The sequence below is a fragment of the Embiotoca jacksoni genome, unplaced genomic scaffold (genome assembly GCF_022577435.1).
Source record: "Embiotoca jacksoni isolate LCO1_2020_lvr unplaced genomic scaffold, fEmbJac1.0.p SCAF_12, whole genome shotgun sequence".
Classification (NCBI taxonomy): Eukaryota; Metazoa; Chordata; class Actinopteri; family Embiotocidae; genus Embiotoca; species Embiotoca jacksoni.
Genome location: NW_027185252.1, coordinates 16,189,106 through 16,211,660, shown reverse-complemented (window position 1 = coordinate 16,211,660; position 22,555 = coordinate 16,189,106). Strand labels below are relative to the sequence as shown.

The 22,555-nt window shown below is 40.2% G+C and overlaps 1 protein-coding gene across 1 annotated transcript in view; it reads left to right on the top strand.

Annotated features, from left to right (window-relative positions):
* The window catches only part of wdr11 (WD repeat domain 11), a 53,860-nt gene that overhangs the window by 7,728 nt on the left and 23,577 nt on the right, over positions 1-22,555 (top strand). The window contains exons 6-12 of the mRNA XM_069145106.1: positions 2,921-3,086; positions 4,742-4,844; positions 5,557-5,755; positions 6,772-6,872; positions 9,394-9,570; positions 17,739-17,823; positions 22,029-22,135. Of these exons, the coding sequence (XP_069001207.1) occupies positions 2,921-3,086; positions 4,742-4,844; positions 5,557-5,755; positions 6,772-6,872; positions 9,394-9,570; positions 17,739-17,823; positions 22,029-22,135 (938 nt within the window). The remainder of the gene's footprint in view (positions 1-2,920; positions 3,087-4,741; positions 4,845-5,556; positions 5,756-6,771; positions 6,873-9,393; positions 9,571-17,738; positions 17,824-22,028; positions 22,136-22,555) is intronic.

Below are 22,555 nucleotides of genomic sequence, written 5' to 3'. Positions count from 1 at the left end.
GTTAGCGAACACAGATTTGGTTCCTTTATCAAGTTGACAGAAAATGGCTTCCCGCTCAGACTCGACCGCACGCACGCACGCACGCACGCACACACACACACACACACACACAAACAAACAAACAAACCCAAACACACACATACACACAATTTACTTTTAAACTGTCTGAAATATTTATGAATAAACTAAAAGAACAATAAATATGTTTTGCGCAGGCAGTTAGGTTTTAGTTGTTCAAATTTAACTCCTTGTTGATTTTGTGAGACCAGTGGTTTCTATGGTAACTACTAGAGGTCCCAGAGTCCTGGTGGTAGCAAACACTTTTTGAGCAGTTCATTTGTTCGACAAACGGCAAAAGGGCAACTGGTGGATTCATTTCCAGCAGTGGTGGAAGACGTATTCAGAACTTTACTTTAGTAAAAGCACAAATTCAGCAACGTGAAAATACTCCAATACATGTAAAAGTCTTGCAGGAAAAATCCTAGTAAAAGTACTGACGTACAGAAGTATTAGCAGCAAAATGTTGTTTAACTACTAAAGTAAAAATACTGGTTGGTCCCGCTGATATTTTTACGTAGATATCATTTGATTTTTGATACTAAAGCATCAGTGTGTGAGCAGCATGTTACTGTTGTAGCTGCTGCAGGTGGAGCTGGTTTGAACTACTTTGTATGCAGTTTTATATCCAGGGACTGCAGGTAAATGTGAGGCGTTGTCAGAGGATTACTGAAAAGAGTTCTGATTCACAAATCTGCCTTCAGTTTTTCTCTCATCTTTGATCTTTTCCTGAGATATTGGATAATTTGAAGATTTATTGAAATTAACTATTTGAGAAGTTTAAAGGGAGAAAAAAAAAATCACTATTTGATGGAGCTTTGAAAAACTTGTGGACATCTGAATTGTCACTTTGACTACACGCTGCTCTTTGTAAGACATCAAAAGCCAAAATCATTGGAAATTACACAAAGAGAGCATGAAAGAGCACCTAATCAAACCCTGAAATGTATCAAACTATTTAATAAAAGTCACTAAAGATCAACTATGTAAGGTTCTCAAATACCATAACTGAATGAAGCAGGTGAGCTTCACTAAGTTATATGTTGTAAAAATGTGTTTTTGTCTGTTGCTGATGTGGTGATTTGTAAGTTTGAATTTTAGATTTATGTTTTTTTTCTGTCCGTACTGACGTCTCCAGCTGCTGCTGGAGCTGCAATTATGCACATATTTTGTGTTCATGTGCACATCTAAGCCAAATTCATAATTTATGCTGCACTGTCTTCCATGATGAAGCTGTGTCAATGTATTCTGTATTGTCTTGATATCAGAAGCTCAAGCTGAACGGACTGCATAATGTATAAACTTTGTGATAGACTTTAATGTCCATTAGGTCATTTATCATTTATTTAATGTCATTGGATAATAGAAGCTGGGGACTTACTGCTATTTACTGCTATTTTATTGCTTTTCTATTATTCTATTCTATTATTTTATTCTATTATTTCTATTATTATCTTATTGCTTCTGTATGCTGCTGTAGCGAAAAAAATTTCCCCTCGGGGATTAATAAAGTAAATACCTACCTACCTACCTACCTACTTCTTAAAAACCTCACTGATCTGAGGAAGCCTCCTGTGCTACCAAACACAGTCTTCCCAACTCTCTCTGTTTGTATGTGCCCATATGTACAGCATGCATGCAGCAGTCTCTAACCGTGTGTGATCCACCAACTGCAGCTGCCTTCATATGTTATTCACAGTTTCAGAGAGAGATGTGAGAGTATGTGATGTTTTGGTAATTGGACAGCTGAATATCTGAGGGTCCCGTGACCTTTTTCTTTTTCAGTTTTTTCCCTCTTTGTGTCTAAAGATCTGTTGCTTTCTGTTTTGTGTCTAAGACACAGAACTCTCTCTCGCTGTTTCTTTTTGATGTTTTGCCTTTGGTGGCGCAGACATTTTAACCCCCCCCCCTATCTCCTCTTTCCTCGCCAGACTTCAGTAAGCTGGTAACGGTGTGATTTAGTCCACTAACTCCCAAAAGTTCCCCATTGAGTCCAGTTTATCTGTTAAACTTCCCCCTGATGATAATGATCTCCACTGTGTTATAAAGTTTGTCTCCCCTTTATTTGATCTCATTGTGACCTGCAGGAATAAAGCTGTAGGAATGAGTTATGGCCACCGCCCCGCTCATAGATTGTGTGAAAATCAGGCCTCTATTCCTTCTTGGCTGAACTGCAAAGTGTTTGTGACTGCTTTGTTGCCACATGGACAGATCAAACTGGGCTGCTGCCATGGATAATAGTATTTGTCATTAATTTAAACACAAAGTTGTTGCAAACAACGAACTAGATTCACATTTTCGAACTCCAAAAATAAAACAAAAGAAATTCTATCTGACGCCTCCAATATCTGATAAAGTCATCAGCCTTCCATCATGAAACCTGATACACTTTTAAATTTTCCCTCATTTGCCTGTGACTCACGACAGTAATAACTAATTCATTCAGCCGAGGACATGAATACATATCAAGTTGATCTTAGAAATAAGAGTGTTTTTTTATTAAACTTGTTTTAGGACTTTCAAATGAAGCATCACATTGGTGTACATAATATTAGCATATTTCATATGCATGTGTTGTCGGTGCACCAGAGTCTAATTATTCAGTATCTTTGGTGATTTGTCTGCTGAATAAGAGCGGCAGTGCATCCTTTTATCTCTAGTCGTTGCCATTTACATTTTGCCTCTTCAAACATGTTTTGTGTGCAGCATATTGAGTTTAAAACAAGTATGCAAAACCAGAGATAGATTAATTAGTTTCTGGCTTATCTTTTTCCTGTAAATAAAGACTTTGTCCTGTCAGGAAAACAACCTGACGCTGTGATTAATTGTCTTTTGTTACTACTGTCTTCGCTCTGCTGTGTAGTGCCGAGGCGGTGACGTTGAACGACTGTCTGCAGCTGTCCTATCTGCCATCCAAGAGGAACCACATGCTGCTGCTTTACCCCAGAGAGATTTTGATCCTGGACCTCGAGCTCAGCCAGACGGTGGGTGTGGTGGCCATCGAGCGCTCCGGGGTGCCCTTCATCCAGGTGAGACACTGCGTACATGTACAACAACTCCTGTTTAATAAGGAATTAAAAACCCCAAGAGTTAACCAGTTTTTGATGGAAAAAAACGTCTAATTTCAAGGTCAGAAATCTGTCACATCAGTCTTTTGTCAAGTATGTCAGAGTGTGATGGAGAGATATCCCCTGTGCATTTGAAAGTTACATAGAAAAACAATTTGCAATATGTTTGTGCTGACATCTTACTTGGTCTAGGTGAGATAAATGAAAGCATGGCTGTGCTGTCTCGCTCTAACGTGCTTCCTACATCACCATCTTTCTCTCTCCTCAAATGAACCCGGCCTCTACTTTTATTGCATTACTCGGAGGGCTTTACCAAAAAAAATCTGTCTATTTTTATGGATCATTCTTCTAGGAGGCCAATTTCCCCTGCCGTGACTGATAAAGTTCTCAACTTTTCTTGCTCCCTCTGAGCGCTCACCTCATCAAGGTGTGACGACTGCACAGCAGGGCCAAGTAGTCCTTGGTTACAGCAAAAAAAAAAAAAAAAAAAAAAAAAATCTCATCATCCTACATATCGCCTGACTTGTATTTTCTCTCAGTAGTCACCGTTAGCAGCAAGGTTGACCTTTAGGTACCAATTCCCTTCTTTTGGAGTCTGAATTTCTAATTGGAAATTGATGAATGCTGTGGGGGTATTACAAAGAGAATTTGTCACAGCTGCACAGCCAGTAATGGAAGAGAAACTCTCTTATTAATGTTGCTGTGTTCATTCTGCCTTCACTCCCAGCTCTCTGTCTGTCTTTGAAGAAATGAACATTGTGGTGGCCATAATATCCCTGAAACAATGTCCTTAAGTTTCCTGCCTGAACGTACACGAATGGACTAGTTTACTGTCCTTCAGTTTTACTCTACAGTCAGCTAACGTGATCTGCATGTTTGAAATTGTTTTCTGTTTTATATGGTATTGTACTTTCATGAATCATACTTTCTTCGGGTTGACAGTGATCTTGTATAACTAAATGTATTCATGGTTTAATGACACGACGTGAAAAACAAGCCTTTGTAGTCGTCAAGTAAGTTCTAAAGTCTCCGAGAACAGAGGCAGAGGGGTATTACTCAGCTGCCCAGGCTCCATCCAGCCAACGCCTGCCTTCTCTAAGTGTTATAAAGTGCTTGTCGCGAAGCCAATTTGCATGACGGATGACACAGCTTAGCAAAGGTCCACACTGGAGTGTAGAACCTCCGCTGTCAGGTCTGGCACATGGACAAAGTGCATTTGCCAGTTTATCGACTACACGTAGCCTCCAGTCACTCTACTGTAATCCAATACAATCTAATACAAACTCTTATCACTGTGAAGTTGATATTTTACCTTAGATTTTTGAATGTTAATTTTATGCAAAGTATATCATAGTTTAATGAAATGTATTTTCACATAAAATAAACATGCATTTTTGTCCTGCGGCTCTCCATCTAGATTAATTATTGGCCCTTCAAAGGAAAACAATTTGGAAGTCTCTGCATAATAGATTTGCATTCTCTGGAACATAGCATGGCAGCTTGTTGCAGTGCTCAGAGCAAACAGATGTACCACCTGTTCAAGTCCCAGGAAAACAGTTGGCTAACTCGATCACTAGCACACGTCTTCACCTGATCCCCCGACTCCCTCTGTTCAGGTGATTCCCTGCGCCCAGCGGGACGCCCTCTACTGCCTCCATGAGAACGGCTGCATCACACTCCGAGTGTGTCGCTCCACTGCCGCCCCAGAGGAAGCAGCAGGTATGAAACCTGTGTGTGTACAGAGCCAGCTATTTGTACTCCATTCACTCACGAAGCACTCTCACTCCCATGCGATTCCCAAGTCATCATTTATTCAGCCAAAACTGCACTGCACTCAGAGCCTGTAGCCTTTTTTTCTATGCTCCTGTGGTAATTTAGCCTCTTACTGTCTCATTTATCTTTGGCTTTAGGGTTATAGGCCAGTGGGAGTCCATTGTCTCGCTGAATCTCTCCCTCATTTACTCTACTTGCCATCTCTTCCGCACACATCTCTCTCTACTAATTTGTCTTTTTTCCTGACATTTCCTTTTGACTCACCCCACTAATTTATTTGCTTATTACCTGTCTTCTTTTCTTATCTCCATAAATCGTGACTACTACCTCTTCTTTTTTCCTCTTCTTTTCACTCACACTTACTCAAAAATGGTCTTTTTCTTTGAATCGCGCTGTCTCACACTGTTATCTTCCTTTCCTCTTCCTGTCTCTATTCCTTTTACTTCTGACTTCCACTCGATGTCATATTGTGTTTTATTTTTTATTTGACTTCCTTGTTTGTGTCTCTTTCCATTCACGTGTTCACCAATTTACTCTGATTACATCTCATTTGTTTTTTATCACCTACCATTCTTCTTTCATGTCCCTTCTCTCTGTCATTCTGTCTCTCCACTACGATACCACTGAACCCCCCCCTCACCCCCCCTCTGCTCCTCAGACCCAGAACAGAGTGTCCAGGAGCTTGTGTACGACCTGCGTTCTCAGTGCGACGCCATCCGGGTTACCAAGACAGTCCGGCCATATCGCATGGTGATCTGCCCCGTCAACGAAAACAATGCCGCTCTCATGGTCAGCGACGGCAGAGCCATGCTGTGGGAGCTCAAAGCCCACACTGGCAAGGCTGCGGCCAATCCTAGGTACACACACACACACACACACACACACACACACACACACACACACACACACACACACACACAGAAACCCAAGTAATTTTGCAAAGTTATATTACAGTTTTGCAGGTGGTGTCTGATATGGCAGGGAGTGTTATTAGTTAAAAGTTTTACTACTTTGTAAGGAGAGCCAAACTGACTTTAAACTACATAATCCTCTGACCTAAATTTAGTCTTCTCAGTGACTGATACAGGTGTGTGTGTGTGTGTGTGTGTGTGTGTGTGTGTGTGTGTGTGTGTGTGTGTGTGTGTGTGTGTGTGTGTGTGTGTGTGGGGGGGGGGGGGGGGGGGTCGGCTATCTTGGATGAGCCCTGCTTTCCTTTGATGGAGCGCTCCCTTGCTGCTTGCTGCTGTTGAGGAGACTTGAGTTTTGTACTTCTCTCTAAACCAACTTATCTTATTCTGGGCAAGCAAGAGAAATGTACAGCGTTAAACAAAAGACGGGCAGCATGCTTCTGCTTTTTGCCACTTTGTGATGAATTTTCTTATTATAGCCGTGTTTGAATTTGTTTGCTTGAAGTTTCAGACAGGTGAGCTTTCTATTTCAGGACTAATCAGTCGCTGGAAGTTTTCTTTCACACTATTACATTAATTATAATTCTCTGTGTTGTAGTGGTAAACTGAGCTGAGCTTTGTTAGGTTGAGACACTTCACTCTGCTGCACCTGTTCGATTACAAGTCGCGTCCCAGTGGATTCAAGCTTCATCATAGTTTGCAGCAGTCAGGAAAATCTACTTTTCTAGGGATCATCTGCTTTTTTTTTCACTGAGTAGCATCTGATCAATACACAGAATCAGTACACGTCGTCTTGTAAAAATGCTACACTGGGTCACTAATTTATTAAAAAGCATATCACATTCATGGTTTGCACAAGCTATATTCATTTATCACTCCCCACTCTCTTGGTTTCTGTAACGGATATGTGCCCTGCTTACAAAATGATTTTTCAGTAATGATCTTTTTCTCCTTCTGTGTGTCAGTTCTGGTCTGTCGCCGCTCTACTCCCCCGTGTCGTTCTGTGGAGCTCCGCTGGGTCCGACCCAGAAGAGGATTCAGGATCTCTCCCTCAACAGCATGATTGGTACGACTACACATCATCATCATCATCAATGACATTTAACAAGCACCAGAAATATTGGTGCATCTTACGAAGATAAAGTTTGATGTTTCAAAGACTCGTATCACACGTTTCACTTCTCATTGCATCAAAAGCTTCCTCACTCTTTCTGAGGAAGATGACTTTTGTTTAACAGAAATTGTGAAAACTCAAAAGAATGAAGGAAAGACACTGTCCTTTATTGCATGTGAGTGAGTGTGTGCGTACATGTTTGAGCGTGTGTGTGCATCAGGTCTTATATCTTTGTACCTCTGTGAGTTATGTGGGCCTCGGGGCTTCTCTTCAGATTCTGCTTTAATGTGTGACAGCTGGTTTCTCCTCTGCACTGCACAGCATTATTCTCCAGTCTGAGTGGCTCCACACAAAGAGTCCCATGTGTGCTTGGCCCTTCCTCGCTTTCACATTTTCCTTCTTTTCCATCTTATCCTTTTTGCTTTTCCATCTTGCCATCTTCCCATCCTCCCTGTTGATTTAGAAGAAAAGGGCCTATCAAAAGACGAATGTGGATATGAAATAGTAATGAGATGAGGTTTTTTGTTCTTTATGTGTGTTTCTTAATTTTGTTTTTATGTGTGTCAGTTGTATTCCCTGAGAGTCATGCTTGCAGTGGGCCCTGGGGAGGTGGAGCAGTAATTATCCTGGCATAAGAGGGGAGGATTTTGCTGTCTCACCACGCACACGCACACACACACACACACACACACACACACACACACACACACACACACACACACACACACACACACAGAGAGAGACTGGAGTCAGCTTCTGCCCACAGCAGTAGTTCTGCTTGACAGTTGCTGACTAAAGCTCTTGTCATGAGGAAATGTCACTAGCATGCAGGAAAAAGAAAAAACTGACACAAAAAGGGCATCAGACTCGCAAAGGTAAACTGATCATTGCTGTAGGCAAGAGATGCCATGCAGAAAACCAAGTTTACCTCGCTACATATTTTTACTTGCTGCACATCTGCAAATCTGTTGAATGTATATTTATTCTTTGTGGTTTCATTGGAATTTTATCCTCATTTCATTTTATTGGAATTTCGAGCCGCAATGGTATTCATTGAGAAAAACATTACATTTCCAATATAAAGAAGGCTGTTATGAAAACCAAATGGATGTTCAACCTGTTTCATTCAGAACTTCAATGTTGTTGCATCCTGAGAGAATGTCTTATAGCTCTGCAGGTAATACACAAAATGATATGATTGCCAATTTAAAATGTACTCAATGGAGTGATTAACTGTCTGATTGTGAAGGCCACGGTCATCCAAATCTATGCTTCTGTAAAAAATAGGAAACGGTATGTTGTGGTTGTCTTTAAATTTTACACTGGAGTAACTAGAATTGTGTGAAATTAGCAAAGTAAATATAACTGGATGAAGCCTATAGATACTCCTGTGTAAAACATGGGTATTTGATGTCATTGTCAACCCTGAGATCATTAGAACTGCAACACTTTAAAGAAACAGACAATATTGGTTATTTTCTGCTGCCTCCAGCTGGAGTCAGACTGTATGAGCTTTTCCACTTCAGCCAAAGGACAGGATTAAGGATTAAAAGGGTGAGGCCAAATTAAAAATTGTATTTATAAGAGTGCTAATAAGCTCTATCACAAATAGTTGTTATGTACAATTACAATTTCTATACAGTGTTAGTACACCATATCTGTTTGATGTACATGCAGCATCAATTAGAGTTGTACCAAGAGCTGCTTTGGGCTGCTGTTTAGTTGTTGACGTTGTTGCTGTTTGGTATTGTAGTTTAGCTTTTGTTGGTAGTTTGCTAGTTTATGGTTAGGCTTTTGTGTCATTTGCTTCTGTATGTGTCTTTATATATCTTTGTTTGTTGCAAATATCCATAGAGATTATTGCATCAAGGTAGCTGTCTAAATCGTATTCACTGTTTATCTCCCCAAACATTTACAGACTGAAACTGCACCATCAATAGATTTACAAAATAGTGTAGAACACAAGACAACAACTTATAGTGAAACATTTAAAGTCAAGTCTCAGTGAATGTCATATTCTCTTCATACACATTTATTCAACTGCCAATTACAATCTAAAATGGATCAGCTAAGCTAGTTTTAATGTATGGTTAAATGTTACATTGGACACACTAATGTCAACATATACACCATAATAATGGACTTGGATTGGGATTAAAAAAAACATTTCTGGGAATACCTGATTAAAGCTTTAATCTCATCAATTATTTCTGTGTAATTTAGTTAACAAGCATAAGATGTAATACTAATTTATTGCATATTATATGCTTTTTTAATTAAGATAGGAAACCGTTGTCCTCCTGCTTCCTCAAAATGACAAAAAAAAATAGCAAGACAGAAGACATGTTTTCATGTTCCTGTAGCACTTTGACGCTTGTTATAGTTTCTGTGTTTCATTAATAAAGTAGCAACTGCAAAGTGCGTTTCGTTAATGTCTGCCTTAAACCTTTCCGTGTTGTGGTTTTATTTCTAGGTCAGACCTTGATCGCGGGTGAGGCTCCTCCTCCATCATCCAACCAGCAGGAGGTCCAGTTGAAGTTCCTGCTGACCGGCCTGCTGTCTGGTTTGCCACTGCCACCATTTGCCCTCCGCATGTGTCCACCTCTTACCACCAAAAACATCAACCACTACCAGCCCCTTCTGGCTGTAGGTAGGAAATAATGTACCACTGACACACAAAACTCTCTGAAAAGTAAGGCACTACCACTGGCAGGGTTGAGGGTTCTATTCCCAAATGAAAGATCATCTCCACTAAGGGTGCTTTCACATTAACCCTGTTTGGTCCAGACTTGCAGACTTTTCAATATCTCGTATAAGGATGTCGGTGTCCTGCAAAGTTTTCAGTGCTTCTGCAAAATCGCAGTGTGAAACTAAAAGGAACTGGAACGTAACAAAAACATGAACATTGGTTCAGACCTTGGTCCCGACTTTCGGGTGAGAAAACAACTCAAATAGGATTTTGTTTCATCATCATTTTGTGATTCAGATTCAAACCAACTTTAGTTACACTGAAGTTTCATAAATTCTTTATGACTACATCAGCAGCTAATTTAGACTAATAGCGGTAAAACATCAAAAATGTTAAATGGATTTTACTTAAAAATTACATCACATACTATCAAGTTAAATCCGGGTTGTGCTTAAATATTTTGAGACTTTGAGTGTTTTCCCTTGGATGGACTTGGCAGCGGAGGTAAGGCATGTGTCCTCATGAAAAAAAAAAATTGTTCAAGCTTGTGCATGTGAGAAAAACACTTAACACACATGCTAAAATAGGTTTTGTGCACTCAAAACTATTGACATTTATGAATAAAAAAATATGTATCAACAACCAGCCATATACAGAGAATTTTATGTCATCTACCTGCTTTTTTTTTTTTCTCTAGTCATATTTAATGTAAACACCAATGTAGACATCAACAAGGGTAAAATAACAAAAAGGAAGCTGGAGAGGCTGGAGAAGTACACCGGTAGGGTAGAAAACTCCGGTCATAAGAAAACTCTCAGCACTACAAAGATAGCATCGCAGGTGAACAACTTGATCGAGCGGAAGAAGAAAGACCTCCAGAAAGATTATGAAGAGCTGCAGGTGGCTTATAAAGTTGTCCAGGAAAAGTCTGAATGTGAACTCCAGGTGGTGAACGACCAAAGTTATGCTCTCAAGAACGAAATGGACAATATGAAGGTTTCATACCAGGATCTCAGCCAGAAGTATGAAATCAATGTCCCCGCATTGAAGCAGCAAAATTAAACCCTACCCACCAACCCATCTACAACCAACCCACCCACGCTCCTAACTACCTCCCAACCAATAAACCAAAAATGAATGATAGATGTTATTCAAATTGTAAATTTTATTATCATTAACAGGCAGTGGTTTTTTTTACACACCTAAACTTGAGCAGAGAGCAAACATCAAAGTTTTTGACAAGTTACTGGCCAGAAGCTTGTGAGTATTCAGCAAACTGAGCCGACGTGTTGTCATGTTAAAGAATCTAAATGCAATGGTGCCACAGTTTCAGTTTGTGTGCACCAATTATTTTCCCTCAGACGCCTCAGAACTTCATACTAGAACTCCGTGTTGACAGTCAGACCCTGGGGGACGGATTCACGGTGCACAACCCCATGAATATCAAAGAAAACCCACCTGGTTACATGCATGACATCATGCCGCTTTGTCGGTTATGTACAGTGACGTTTCGCCTCTCGAAAATGCTAATGTCACTCAAAACACCTCTCCAGGCTCATTTCTTTATTGGCATAAGCTCATAGGTCATTTCTAGTGTCTCCATTCTCCATTTCTGGAGTTTGACACAAAATGTTATGTGCACCCTCCGGTCATGTCCATGGAGAAATCGCAGACGCAGTCCAGACCACTGCTCACAAAAACATGTGTTACTCGTGCTGATTTGATGAACAAGCAATGAAACTTGGAGTACTTGCTCACAAAGATTATAATGTCTCTGTGCTCCCTACACACTGTTTACGTGCAATATGAGCAGTGTGAACTTTCTGATCCCTCTAATATATTAATTCATATGCATATTTAAGGAACCTGATAAAGTGAATGGAGTGTTTCAGAATCTCCAGGTCAGTAATTCCCAATAATACTTTGCGAATAATAGTAAGTAATAAAAGTAGGTTTTGAATTATATTCATCTTTAAATGTTGTCATATATTATTTTCCTTCTAGTCCTATCAATGTAAGGTTTTTAGTTTGTAGCAAAAAAAAATTCAAGAGTGAGGTGTTCTTACATTTGCTGACAACTTTGTAGAACACGTTGCAAATTCTCAACTTTGAGCTAAAAAAAACCACTACGATTTCTCAGATCAAATGCACGTCAGTTTGTCTGACAGTATAAGCCGTCGCTGCTAAGTTGAGTGTTTGAGGCACAAAGTGACTAAGGAGCAGTCCATCGAATCTGACTGCGGTCTCAGCAAATGATGCAAAAGACATAGACCTAATCTAAAGTATCATTCTCTGTTACCATTCCCGAGAGGGGGAGAGAGAGGGAGAGAGAGAGAGAGAGAGATTTCTTAGTTTTAAATCGGCATAGCAATTTTCTTCAGAAGTCCCCCACCCCTCACCACAGTAGTGATGCATAAAATTATGAGAGTTGCAATTTGAATGGGAAATTAAGAGCAGAATTGCATATGTAATGATTTTCCGTTGTCTATGTCTGCACACACACATGCACAGATGCTTTTGCACCAAATTCCATTGAAGACCCAGGTGTATTGCTCTTCTCTCCCCAACGCAGGAAACCTTTAGTTTAGTTGTCAAGCTGAAAAATAGGCTGCACTCTGACGTACCCCACAGAAATTAATCATATCTCAAAGATACACTGCCTCCTTCAGACAAGCAGGTGAATAATAACACCTTCAGCCTACACATCTTACAACCTTCTTCACAGGCTCTCTTTGTCTCTCACATCCACAATGGTGAGAGATCTCGTAAGTTCACTGCTCATTATTACTTCATGACCGCAATACTACTAAAGGATCTAAAGGGACAACCACTGCTGATCTTCATCTGTTATTAGCAGTTTTGTCTCGGTGTGCTTTTTTTTTCTAAGTGAAAGTACTTTTCCAACAAAACACGGCAATTACTGTTGTGTCAAATCTATTTTTCAGTCAGAGACTTGTCTTTTTTTTTCCGATCTAATATGTGACTTCTGAGCTGGAGCGGCAGAAGCCCATCCTGCTGCAGATGGTGTGGGGTTGACTCGGCACAGCTGGTTCCCAGTGGCGTTCCGAATCTAAAACTAGGACAGGGCGATTAAGTTTTCCATGCACAATATTTGGCAAGCCCCCATAATCATCTTGCAGAGTCAAGTAGTTAAACCGTCTCTGGCTGCATAATTGAAATGTACCTTTTGTTCTTCTCCCTGTGAATAGTATGTTTGAAGGACTGGATAATGACATTGGGGATTTAGATGGAGGACACCGTCTTTGTTGAAAAGTAGAGGCAATGTCCAGGTAATTCTAGATATATGGTATCTTGAGGGTAGTATATGTAATTCATAGCAAATTTATTTTATTAACACAGTTAGGAGTAATGTAAAAAGGTAATCTAATCGGGTAGCTGTTGAAATAACTTTAGAAATTATATCTGGAGCACTGAAATCTGGCACTTGGCCTGACTGTCATGCTTTATAAATCAAATACTTTTCTGGGTTACAATTGCAGTTGTCACTTCCTCAGTAATGATGCTGAGGCTGGTACTGTGACAGGTGTTCTGGCAGGTGTTGGCATATGTCACCTCTCCTGTTTACCCAGAGCCAGAGAATACACCTGATCGGTAAATCCAGAGTGATCCATGGACGAGTGCTTGGCAGATACAGCACAGTTTCTTGGCCTCTGTTCCACTCTGTATTAGGCTTTACCCTAATGTTTCATGGAGACTCATTGAGTGTCAGCGATGCGTTACCAGTCGGAGGAACAGCTGAGCGATACAGAATATTTGCACCTTCCAGTAGGTGCAAATAAAGCAAGAAATACGTCTACTGCTGATGGTGTGAAAGCACTGGGGGTTGAAATTGCCACCCACAGTTTCATTGCAGTTAGACAAAAGGCTGGGATTTCCGTTTATTCTATTTCTGTCTCACCCTTTCCTCCTCTGTCAGTCTTTCTTGCTCTTTCCGGCCTCTAAAGGGAAAGTAGCCAAAACTGTGCAGCCAAGCAGCTACCTAGAACAGCTCTCTGGCCCACTGCTTTCCTTTTCAGTGGCATGTACACAAACACTGACAGAGTAACATCTGACCCTAATCATCTGATGGCGGCGTGCTTGCCCGGCAGCTATTCTTTGCTGCATTGTTTAGGATCAGAAAATGAAACTGCATTAAGAGCCAAATAAAGTATCAACGCAGCAAAATATAAAACCCATCAGTTGCAAAGTGCTGAAAATAAACACTTAGATATGAAGGCAGCTATTGAGGCATGTCCCTCAAAAAGCAAAACAATTATCGGACCGATGGATTTTCATGCTCAGCTCCAGTGGTCTGTCAAAGGGGATATCAGTTAAGTTTGCAGTTCACAAAAGAGTCTATTCCAAGCCGCCAGTTTACAATACACATTATCTTCAGCTTCTTCACACTTATCTGTTCAGTTGGGTTCAGACGGTCCAGATCTGTCATCAGCTGCACTGGATGTTGAACCATGTTAGTTTTTTTTTTCCATTGGTATCATATTTCATTTTAATGCACCACATGACGCTGCGAAAGGATTCGTATCACCTGAAGGATTTCTGGTGCTCTGAAATAATTCATTAAGCCAGGCTTGTGTTTGGAGAAGTAAGATGTGAAATCTGTCCCAATACAGTCTTTGGACAGTTACTTTGTTCATCAGATTTTATACTTTCAATTCAAAATAAAATAATGGATACTACTTAAAAGTGCCAAATCTCTAAGTAGAGTAGGCTTATGTCAATATTGACATAAGTGTGTGTGAGATCTTTTTAACATGTACGGCAGTTTAAGGGCCCAAAAGTAATTGGACGGATACACCTGAAGTCAAACCAAATCATTAAATGTATTATTTTGTGACTGCTTAAAGTCTTTAAACCCACAGATGTTTGGTCTATCTATTCTTCATAACTGTAAAGTTTACTGGGACCATGTTGTATGGTGACTCTGCACTTAGAATAAAATGACTGATTGATTGATATCCCCAAACCTTTTGTATCGTCCTGATTTGTTCCCAGACCTTGCTTGTTGTGGGGTCACCCAGCCTTGAGTCTGGTCTGCAGCTGGTGGGATGCAGCTGAATCAGATTGAGATCAGGTGACAGACATTTGAAGATATTCCAATTTACAGTGAAAAACTCTCACCCATTGAGTTTATGTGTATCTGGCTGAGTCAGAGTGCTCAGAATGGTTCTGTATAACCCTGCATTTATCTTATTGATTTTATAAACAGTGGAGTCATCAATAATTGACAGTGTGCACGTTTGATTCACAACAAGGCATGTAAGGCCAAAACACAAGTGCTGACAAATTAGTTTAGTGTAGCTCATGAGGTGTTGCTTCTTTCTCTACACTTTCCTGTTTCCATGACTTTGAGTTTAATTTCGTTTCATCAGTCAATTGAAGTTTGTTTCCAGAATTTGCAAACTTCAAATTGGCCTTTCTGCTGTTGAGGCTGACCACGGGTTTGAATCTTGTGGTGAGTCCTCTGAGGTTCAGGTCGTGAAGTGTTCCTCGTTGATGGACGCCTACATGCTGGAGAGCATTCTCGTCTTGCTGTGCAGAAAGATATTTTTTTTCAACATGCCAGTGATTTTCTGGTCATCATTTTCCTCTGTGCATCCTTTAAGGATGGAACCGTTGAACAACTACCTTTAATGTCGCTTTCAGATTTTTTTGCTTTAGCGTCATTATTCGCTTTACTTGCATGGTCACCTTGTTGCTCCACATCAATCGAAACTGCAACTGTTGATCACCTCTGTGTCATGTGGGAGTTGTTTTGTGCATTTACTAACATTAAAGTGACTCATTTCTCTTTAATAAGCGTATAGTGGTGACTACATGTATTATTACATTCGAACCATTGACATTTAGAGGCCATCCGCTACAAGAGCTATATCTCCGTTTTTTTTCAATATTAATGTAAACCCACTCAAATTAAAGCTGAAACTTGGCATTGTATTAATCCCAAGGCAACTGAACTTTCTTTAAAGCAAATCCAGTTGCCTTTGAATAACACTTACATTGACCATGACCTGAATGAATGGTAATTTTCACAGACATAATAATTATAATGGAGCATCCATTATTTAATTTAAAAGTAAATGTGCCGAGGCAAAGACTGATGAAGAAAGGAATGTGACTGGAAAGATTATCGGCTTACATAGGTAATCTGCTGCATACTTCTAAGTCCTTTATTACTATTATTGATATGTGTGCAACACCTTTAGTAAGTTATTGAACTTGAGACTGTGGAAGGTTAGACATGTATCAGTTCCAAACATGAAATCAACTGTGTTAATAGTAGTTGCCAGTCATAAAGGAATAGTTTGACATATCAGGATCTTTATTTATTTGCTTTCTCACCACGAATTAGATGAAAACTCTCATGCCTGTACAGTAAATGAGGCTGCAGCCAGTTCCTGGTTATCTCAGCTTGGCATAAAGACTGGGACGAGGGAGAACAGCTAGCCTGGCTCACGTACCAGAACATCTTCTGCACACTAATACGTTTCTTGGCCAGGAGCAGTGACTTTGCTAGGCAACCAGCTGAAACTCTTGACTCACTGTGCTGAGCCAAGAAATACTCCTGACATGAAACAAAAACTTTAGGCTTTTACACTTTGGTACTGATTAAACAAACACAAAGTGTTAATTAGTGAGCTTCAGACATAGACAGATTTTCTTACAGACCAGGCTCGTCATCCTGATTAAAGTAAACAAACGTTGGCTGTTAGGCAGCAGAGGACAAGTGTACTCATCTCCACCCATCCACTTCCTCTTTGCCTGACCTCTTGCTGAAACATCTCCAGTCTCACACTACATGCCATCTATCAGCAACACATGGAACAGGAATGGAAGACATAAACACATCCTCAGATGTCCTGGACACAGTCTATTACCACCTCCAGATGTTGCATCAGCACGTGGTCTTATCGCTGAAGCCCCTTGTAGACTGGACAGTATTTGTGGAGGGACATCACTGCACTTCCATCACTCTCAGGATAATGAAAAAACAATGTGCTTCTGCACCTGCCCGTTTTCACCTAAGAAATACAAATAAATCCCCCAAACCCTTTTAAATCCTTTCCAAACATCATAAAAATGGACTTTTGATTTGCTTTAATATCTGCTGTGGAGTTTTGCTCCTGAATTGAGTATTTATTTTAACTGCTGTGTCTTTCAGCTTCCTTGCTTGGGTTATAACCTCAATTGTTTTGTGCTTTTTACAACTGCTTGTTTTTCCCCACTAATATAAAACTAGCCAATGGCACCGATAAAACCATTAAAAAAGTGATGTAACAGGTCGATGGAAAATTCCATAGAGTAAGCAGGATATCAACTTTCTGTGGTAAGCTGAAAGTGCAAATAAGGACTTTTATTGCATATTTTTCAGAAATATAAACAAAGTAATTGAACAACACACATGATAACAATCCACATTAAATAATCAGCTAACAAAGCAAAAAGGGACTTTTACTGTTTCTTCTGGAGTTGAGGAGCTAAAATTTGTTCAGATCACAAGATGCAAACCCATAAAAGTCATCATAATTACACAGTCAAGTATCTTAGTATGAACTTGTTTTGACGCTGAACTTGAACCATTTTATTGATAAAAAAAAAAAGCACCACATTAACTTGGATATGCTATAACAAAGTTCTAAGATATTTTTAACTTTTTAAATTGTGGAACTTTTCCTGCATAAGTTAAACATCAAACATTTCTTTTAAGTACATTTTGGTTTGATTTTGTGAACAAATGTGACAAAAAACGAACATCACTTTGTCAAACCTCCTCAGAGTTTCTGAGAGTGTCACATGTCACCTGTCACCTGCGGTATTTAATCAGGTGGAGTTTGGGGATGGATGAAGCTGTTGTGCTTGTTCCCAGCAGCAAATGAAACGGTGCAATGTTCTCAGGGTGAGACCTGAATGACACAGGGTTTGATGTGCTGCCTCCATCCACACCCACTGCAGTGACAGGGAACACACAGGGGTGTCACACTGACACATCGTCTCTGATCCTGCTGCAGGCTAGATGCTGCTAAGATAAGTAACTTTGTGGGTCATGACCTCGCGTCTTTCTCCGTCAGTCTCTCTAATATGTCTTATTTCTGTCTCTCTCCTCTTCTCAGGCACCAGCAATGGGTCTGTACTGGTCTACAACCTGACCAGTGGGCTACTCCACAAAGAACTCAGTGTTCACTCCTGTGAAGTCAGGTAAGATTTCTGTAGACAACTTTTCCAGGTCAGCAGCTCAGTCCCCTCTGCTGAAGAAGTGCATGCACTCGCTGCACCCTTTAGATGGAATATCTGTAAAATGACACGTGAGATAAAAACCCCAGCGGCCAGTCAGTCAGCTCGAGGCGGATTGATTTTCTGTTGATTGTTTTCAGGCTCATTAGACTTTGCAGAGGCAATTAGCAATCACATAATCAGTGTGCCGTGTCAGCTCTGGAGTGTTAAAGAGTAATATTTCCCTGTCTTGCTTTATGGGGGAATATCTTCTCAGATCAGAGTGCTTTAGTGGAGTGTGGTAATCTTGGCTCAAAGAAATTAAAACAAGAGCAAAATTAAAAGAATCCAAGCAGACATAAAGATTAAAGTAAATATTTAAAAGGTATGTCTACCATATAATACACTGTACAAACAAGTGAATGTAAAAATATCAAACTCACCATATTTTAGTTTAGCTTTTTTGAGTCCTTACTCCCAGATGGACACAATTTCTATTATGTGCAAATCAAATCATGTAGACAGTATGATGTACATTGGTCAAGATAGCTGAAAAAGAATTGTGCCATATTGAATGTGGTCTAGCCAGAGCTTATTTGAAAGAACTAACCAAAACCAAGAAGCTGATTAGAATACCGCAGAGCTGCCTTTGTTATGTTCAAGTAACGAGTGAGTGTGTCTCCTGAAGTGTGTGTGAACATAGAGGGAGCTTAGCTGCACTTGAAAAATAGAACCAGCTAATAAATTGCATCACAGGGCCCACACTGAACCTGTGTATGTATTTGTGATAGATAGAAGGAGCTAGTGCGTTAGATTTATAATGTTACACGTCTACCTATATCTGCTGATGGAACACTTGCAAACAAAGTGTTGCATTAACATTGACAAATAATTTATCTCTGCCAGGTCACGATTAATTTGGAAGAAATCACCTGTTATGACCTCCGAAAAAGGCAACAACAAAATTTGTAACTCGCCCAGTTTACATTTGACTCGTCAAACATGGGGGTGTTACCGATAACATCAATGTGAGGCTCTGGTATACCTTTGTGGAATAGCTAAGCAGAGCAGAGCCATCATGAATTTTTTTTATTGTTTGTCAGTATTAGTTACCTCGTTGTTTTTCCAGGGAAAATCAACATGGCTGCTGGGAGAAAGGTTGATTGATTTCAGGGTGAAGTGCTGTTGTCATCTGGAATACATTACTTATTTGTCAGGGTTGAAATCGAGCCAAACGTGCAGACTATCGTGTAATGTTCCCTTAAACTCTGAGCACTTCACCCTTCCCTCAAGTCGAAGTAGACTAATTAATTAGGCTGTCAATCACACATCAAAGGCATCGTTCAGGAAGAGCAGCAAAGTACATTGGGAAGCTTCTTCCGTCTGTTCATAATTTAGCATTTTAATCAGGAAAGAAAAAATGTATAACAGGAGCAGCAAGAGACTTTTGAACGGTTGTGAAGACATTTGTCGCAATCAATGGCAAGAACACCAAAATAATTTAGTGCTATTTGGTATCCAGAGGTGAATTTCTATCTGATACAGATTGAGGTGATTAAAAAAGATAAATTGTTGAGGTTTGTTTCAACACCTGTCGTTCTGCATTGTATGAATGACCTTGTGTGAACACCCCATACTTGGATATGCTATTCATTTTTAAGTATTTGTGTATCCTGTTGTACATGATGTCAGTTGGAAAACAGTGATTGTGAGTATAATATCGTTGGCCCTGTACACACGTGGCATTAACATTAATCCTGAGGGATCCAGCTCCATGTACAGGCGTGAATGCAAAGACACAATGAGGACACGTCGTGATCACTCAAGACACGTGTGGTGATGCATTCTAATGGCAGGTGTGAACTTTGAGCTGTCCACTTGTGATCGGTTCACCTGAGTTGCATGTTAATGCCAGGTGTTAACAGGATCTTGACTCACACAGATCACACAAATAATTTTGCAGAGGTCTTAGCTCAGCGATGGCTGAGAAATGCCAGTTATTTGAATTGGGCTTTTGTCTCCTACAGTTTTGGAAATATTTTGTTTTCAGATGTGATTGGCTACACATTAGTCAGAACACTTGTTGGCCTGACTCAGCATCACCCACCTTGTTGCAAATTTATACAAGAACACTATTCATTAACGTAAACTTAATATCGAGTAATTGTTTTGCCTATTCATTATATTCAGGTCAAAACAGGTCCATCCAAGTCAAACTGTGGTGATGTTCTTGACTTGTCTTGAACTCGTTTGTCCTGCTGTGCTTTTTCAGTATTGGCTAGTTATGGTCTGCGAGGTTGGCTACACCATTGACTCCATATAAAGATAAACAACATGTCACCACTTCCTCCCAATGTACATAAGTGAAGCCAAAGCATCGTGAAAAACAGCGCAGCCATCTTGTTGTTGACATCATTTTCAACCAGAGTCTACAGATGTGAGATGTAGTATCCAGGTCACGCATCCTGCTTGGCCCAAATGTGAACACACCCCCTTTGAATTTCATGTTTCCCGGGCATATGTGGACTGTCTTGGACTGTTGTGGACACTCGCTGTATGCTTATAATTTTCTTATTTACAAAATGTATAGAAAATGCCTGTTGTCTAGCTAGTTTGCAAAATGTCAAATACTTTGGTTGTGCTCTTAGCTTACAAGCTTTAACATTTGCATAGACTTACCAAAATACAAAAAAACAAACAGCAAAAGGCCCCCAGAATCCTGAGATTATCAGTTGGTACACTTTATTGCAGAGTAACTCACTCTGTGGTGTGAAACAGATAATGATGAGACACACGATTAATCACGGCCAATGCGCTTCAATGTACAATTCCAATAAACTCTGTAGGTCAAATACCCTTTTTATAGCATCAAACTAATCAAAAGAAAATGTATCAGAAAAATTAACACGTGAACATAATCTTTACGTATAGTCACAATGGGCCACGGTGAAAAGGGATTAAGTCAGTCTGCTGCATAACTCTCTGAATGCCCCACAACAGCCAAACATCAACAAAGAGCAGGCTCGGCCTCATTAGTTAGTATTCTCTAATGAGCTGCAAAACTATTTCACCAGTATTAATTTAGCACAAGATTGAATCAATTAATGCTGTTAAGAGATTGATTGGGAGCAAACACCATCCGTTCAAGCAGAGCCAGGCTTTCTTTAATGAGAGAAGTTGGGGTCCACAAATGCAAAACTCCCACCAACTTTAATGAGCTATGCAACACAAGCAGAAGTGACTTGAAATGTCTCTGTGCGTGTGTGTGGATTAAAGTGGGAGATGAGGCAATGTTTTTGTCTGCTGATGTCTGTGAATTTGTCTCTACGGCTTTCTCGCTCAACAACCATAACACTGAACATCCATCTCTTCATCTGCTTGTCATCTCTCACTATACGCTTTAAACTTGTACTCCACTGCGTATGCTAGCACACCAGCAGGCACTAACACACTTTAGATGTTTGGTGTTTCACACTGCTTTGGTATATTTGAACTCCCTTGTGTTTTAAATGTCCATGTAATTACAAGTAGAGTAAAAAAAAAAATACATAAATAATATAATAACACAGTCATACATGAACCCACTTTCCCAGATATTTACACCAAAGAAGTGCCTTCAGATTCAAGCTTTCTCTTGTAAAACCCTCCTTTAGATTTTCTCACTTCCTACATTAGTCGCTTGTAAAGCACTGCTATTTTTTCCCCAGTGCTGTGATGTACAACATTAAGGCTAAAGGTGCGTGTTTTCAAAGGTGGGGAGAGCAGTTATGGAAATGAGCCCAGCAGCCCTCGCCCCAACACAGCCACGCCAAAGGAAGCCGGACTACTTAGCATCTCATTTACATTTAGCAGGGAAATTGACTAATTTATCATGTGGCTATTTACCATCTCATTACAGTGGAGTTTGTGCTCCCTCAGTTGGGCCAGCCTCCCAAAAATGTTTATATCTCACACTTGCTGGCTTCATTCGATGTTCATTTCTTCCTGATGGATTTTGTAAATGTTTTTTAGGTGTACCATTTACCTTACTGCATGCTAGGATGTAGTGGAGGAATATTTTACATCTATGCAGCATGTATTAGATAGCAATCTTATTCATGTTGCCACGTGTGTGTGTGTGTGTGTGTGTGTGTGTGTGTGTGTGTGTGTGTGTGTGTGTGTGTGTGTGTGTGTGTGTGTATATTCCACAGGGGGATTGAATGGGTCAGTCTTACAAGTTTCCTGTCTTTTGCCACTTCTGCTCCCAACAACATGGGCCTTGTGCGAAATGAACTGCAGCATGTCGACCTGCCTACTGGTAAGAGGCACGCGCACACACACACACACACACACACACACACACACACACACACACTTATAATCACATGTACCTGAGGGTACCAATCTTCTATATTACTTCATAAGTCTTGAGGTTTTTCCTTTGGGTTCTTGTGGCCTAAACAACAAAGAAAATTGACATTTTAGTCTCTCTCACTCTCTGACTTTCTCTTTTAGTTGTGTTTCTTTGTCTATGTGGCTCTGGAAGACTTTTGTGTTACACCCCCCCCCCCTCCCAGGGGATACTTACACTCTTTCCAAATTAAAGTAAAAACTAAACCGTTTTTAGAGTACCTCACAGAAATGCCTCGCTCTGAAAATCCTATCTTGAGTGCCTGCATAGAATCTATAGAATTACTGCATGAGCAGACACCAGTATGTTTCTTCCTCCTTCAGGGGA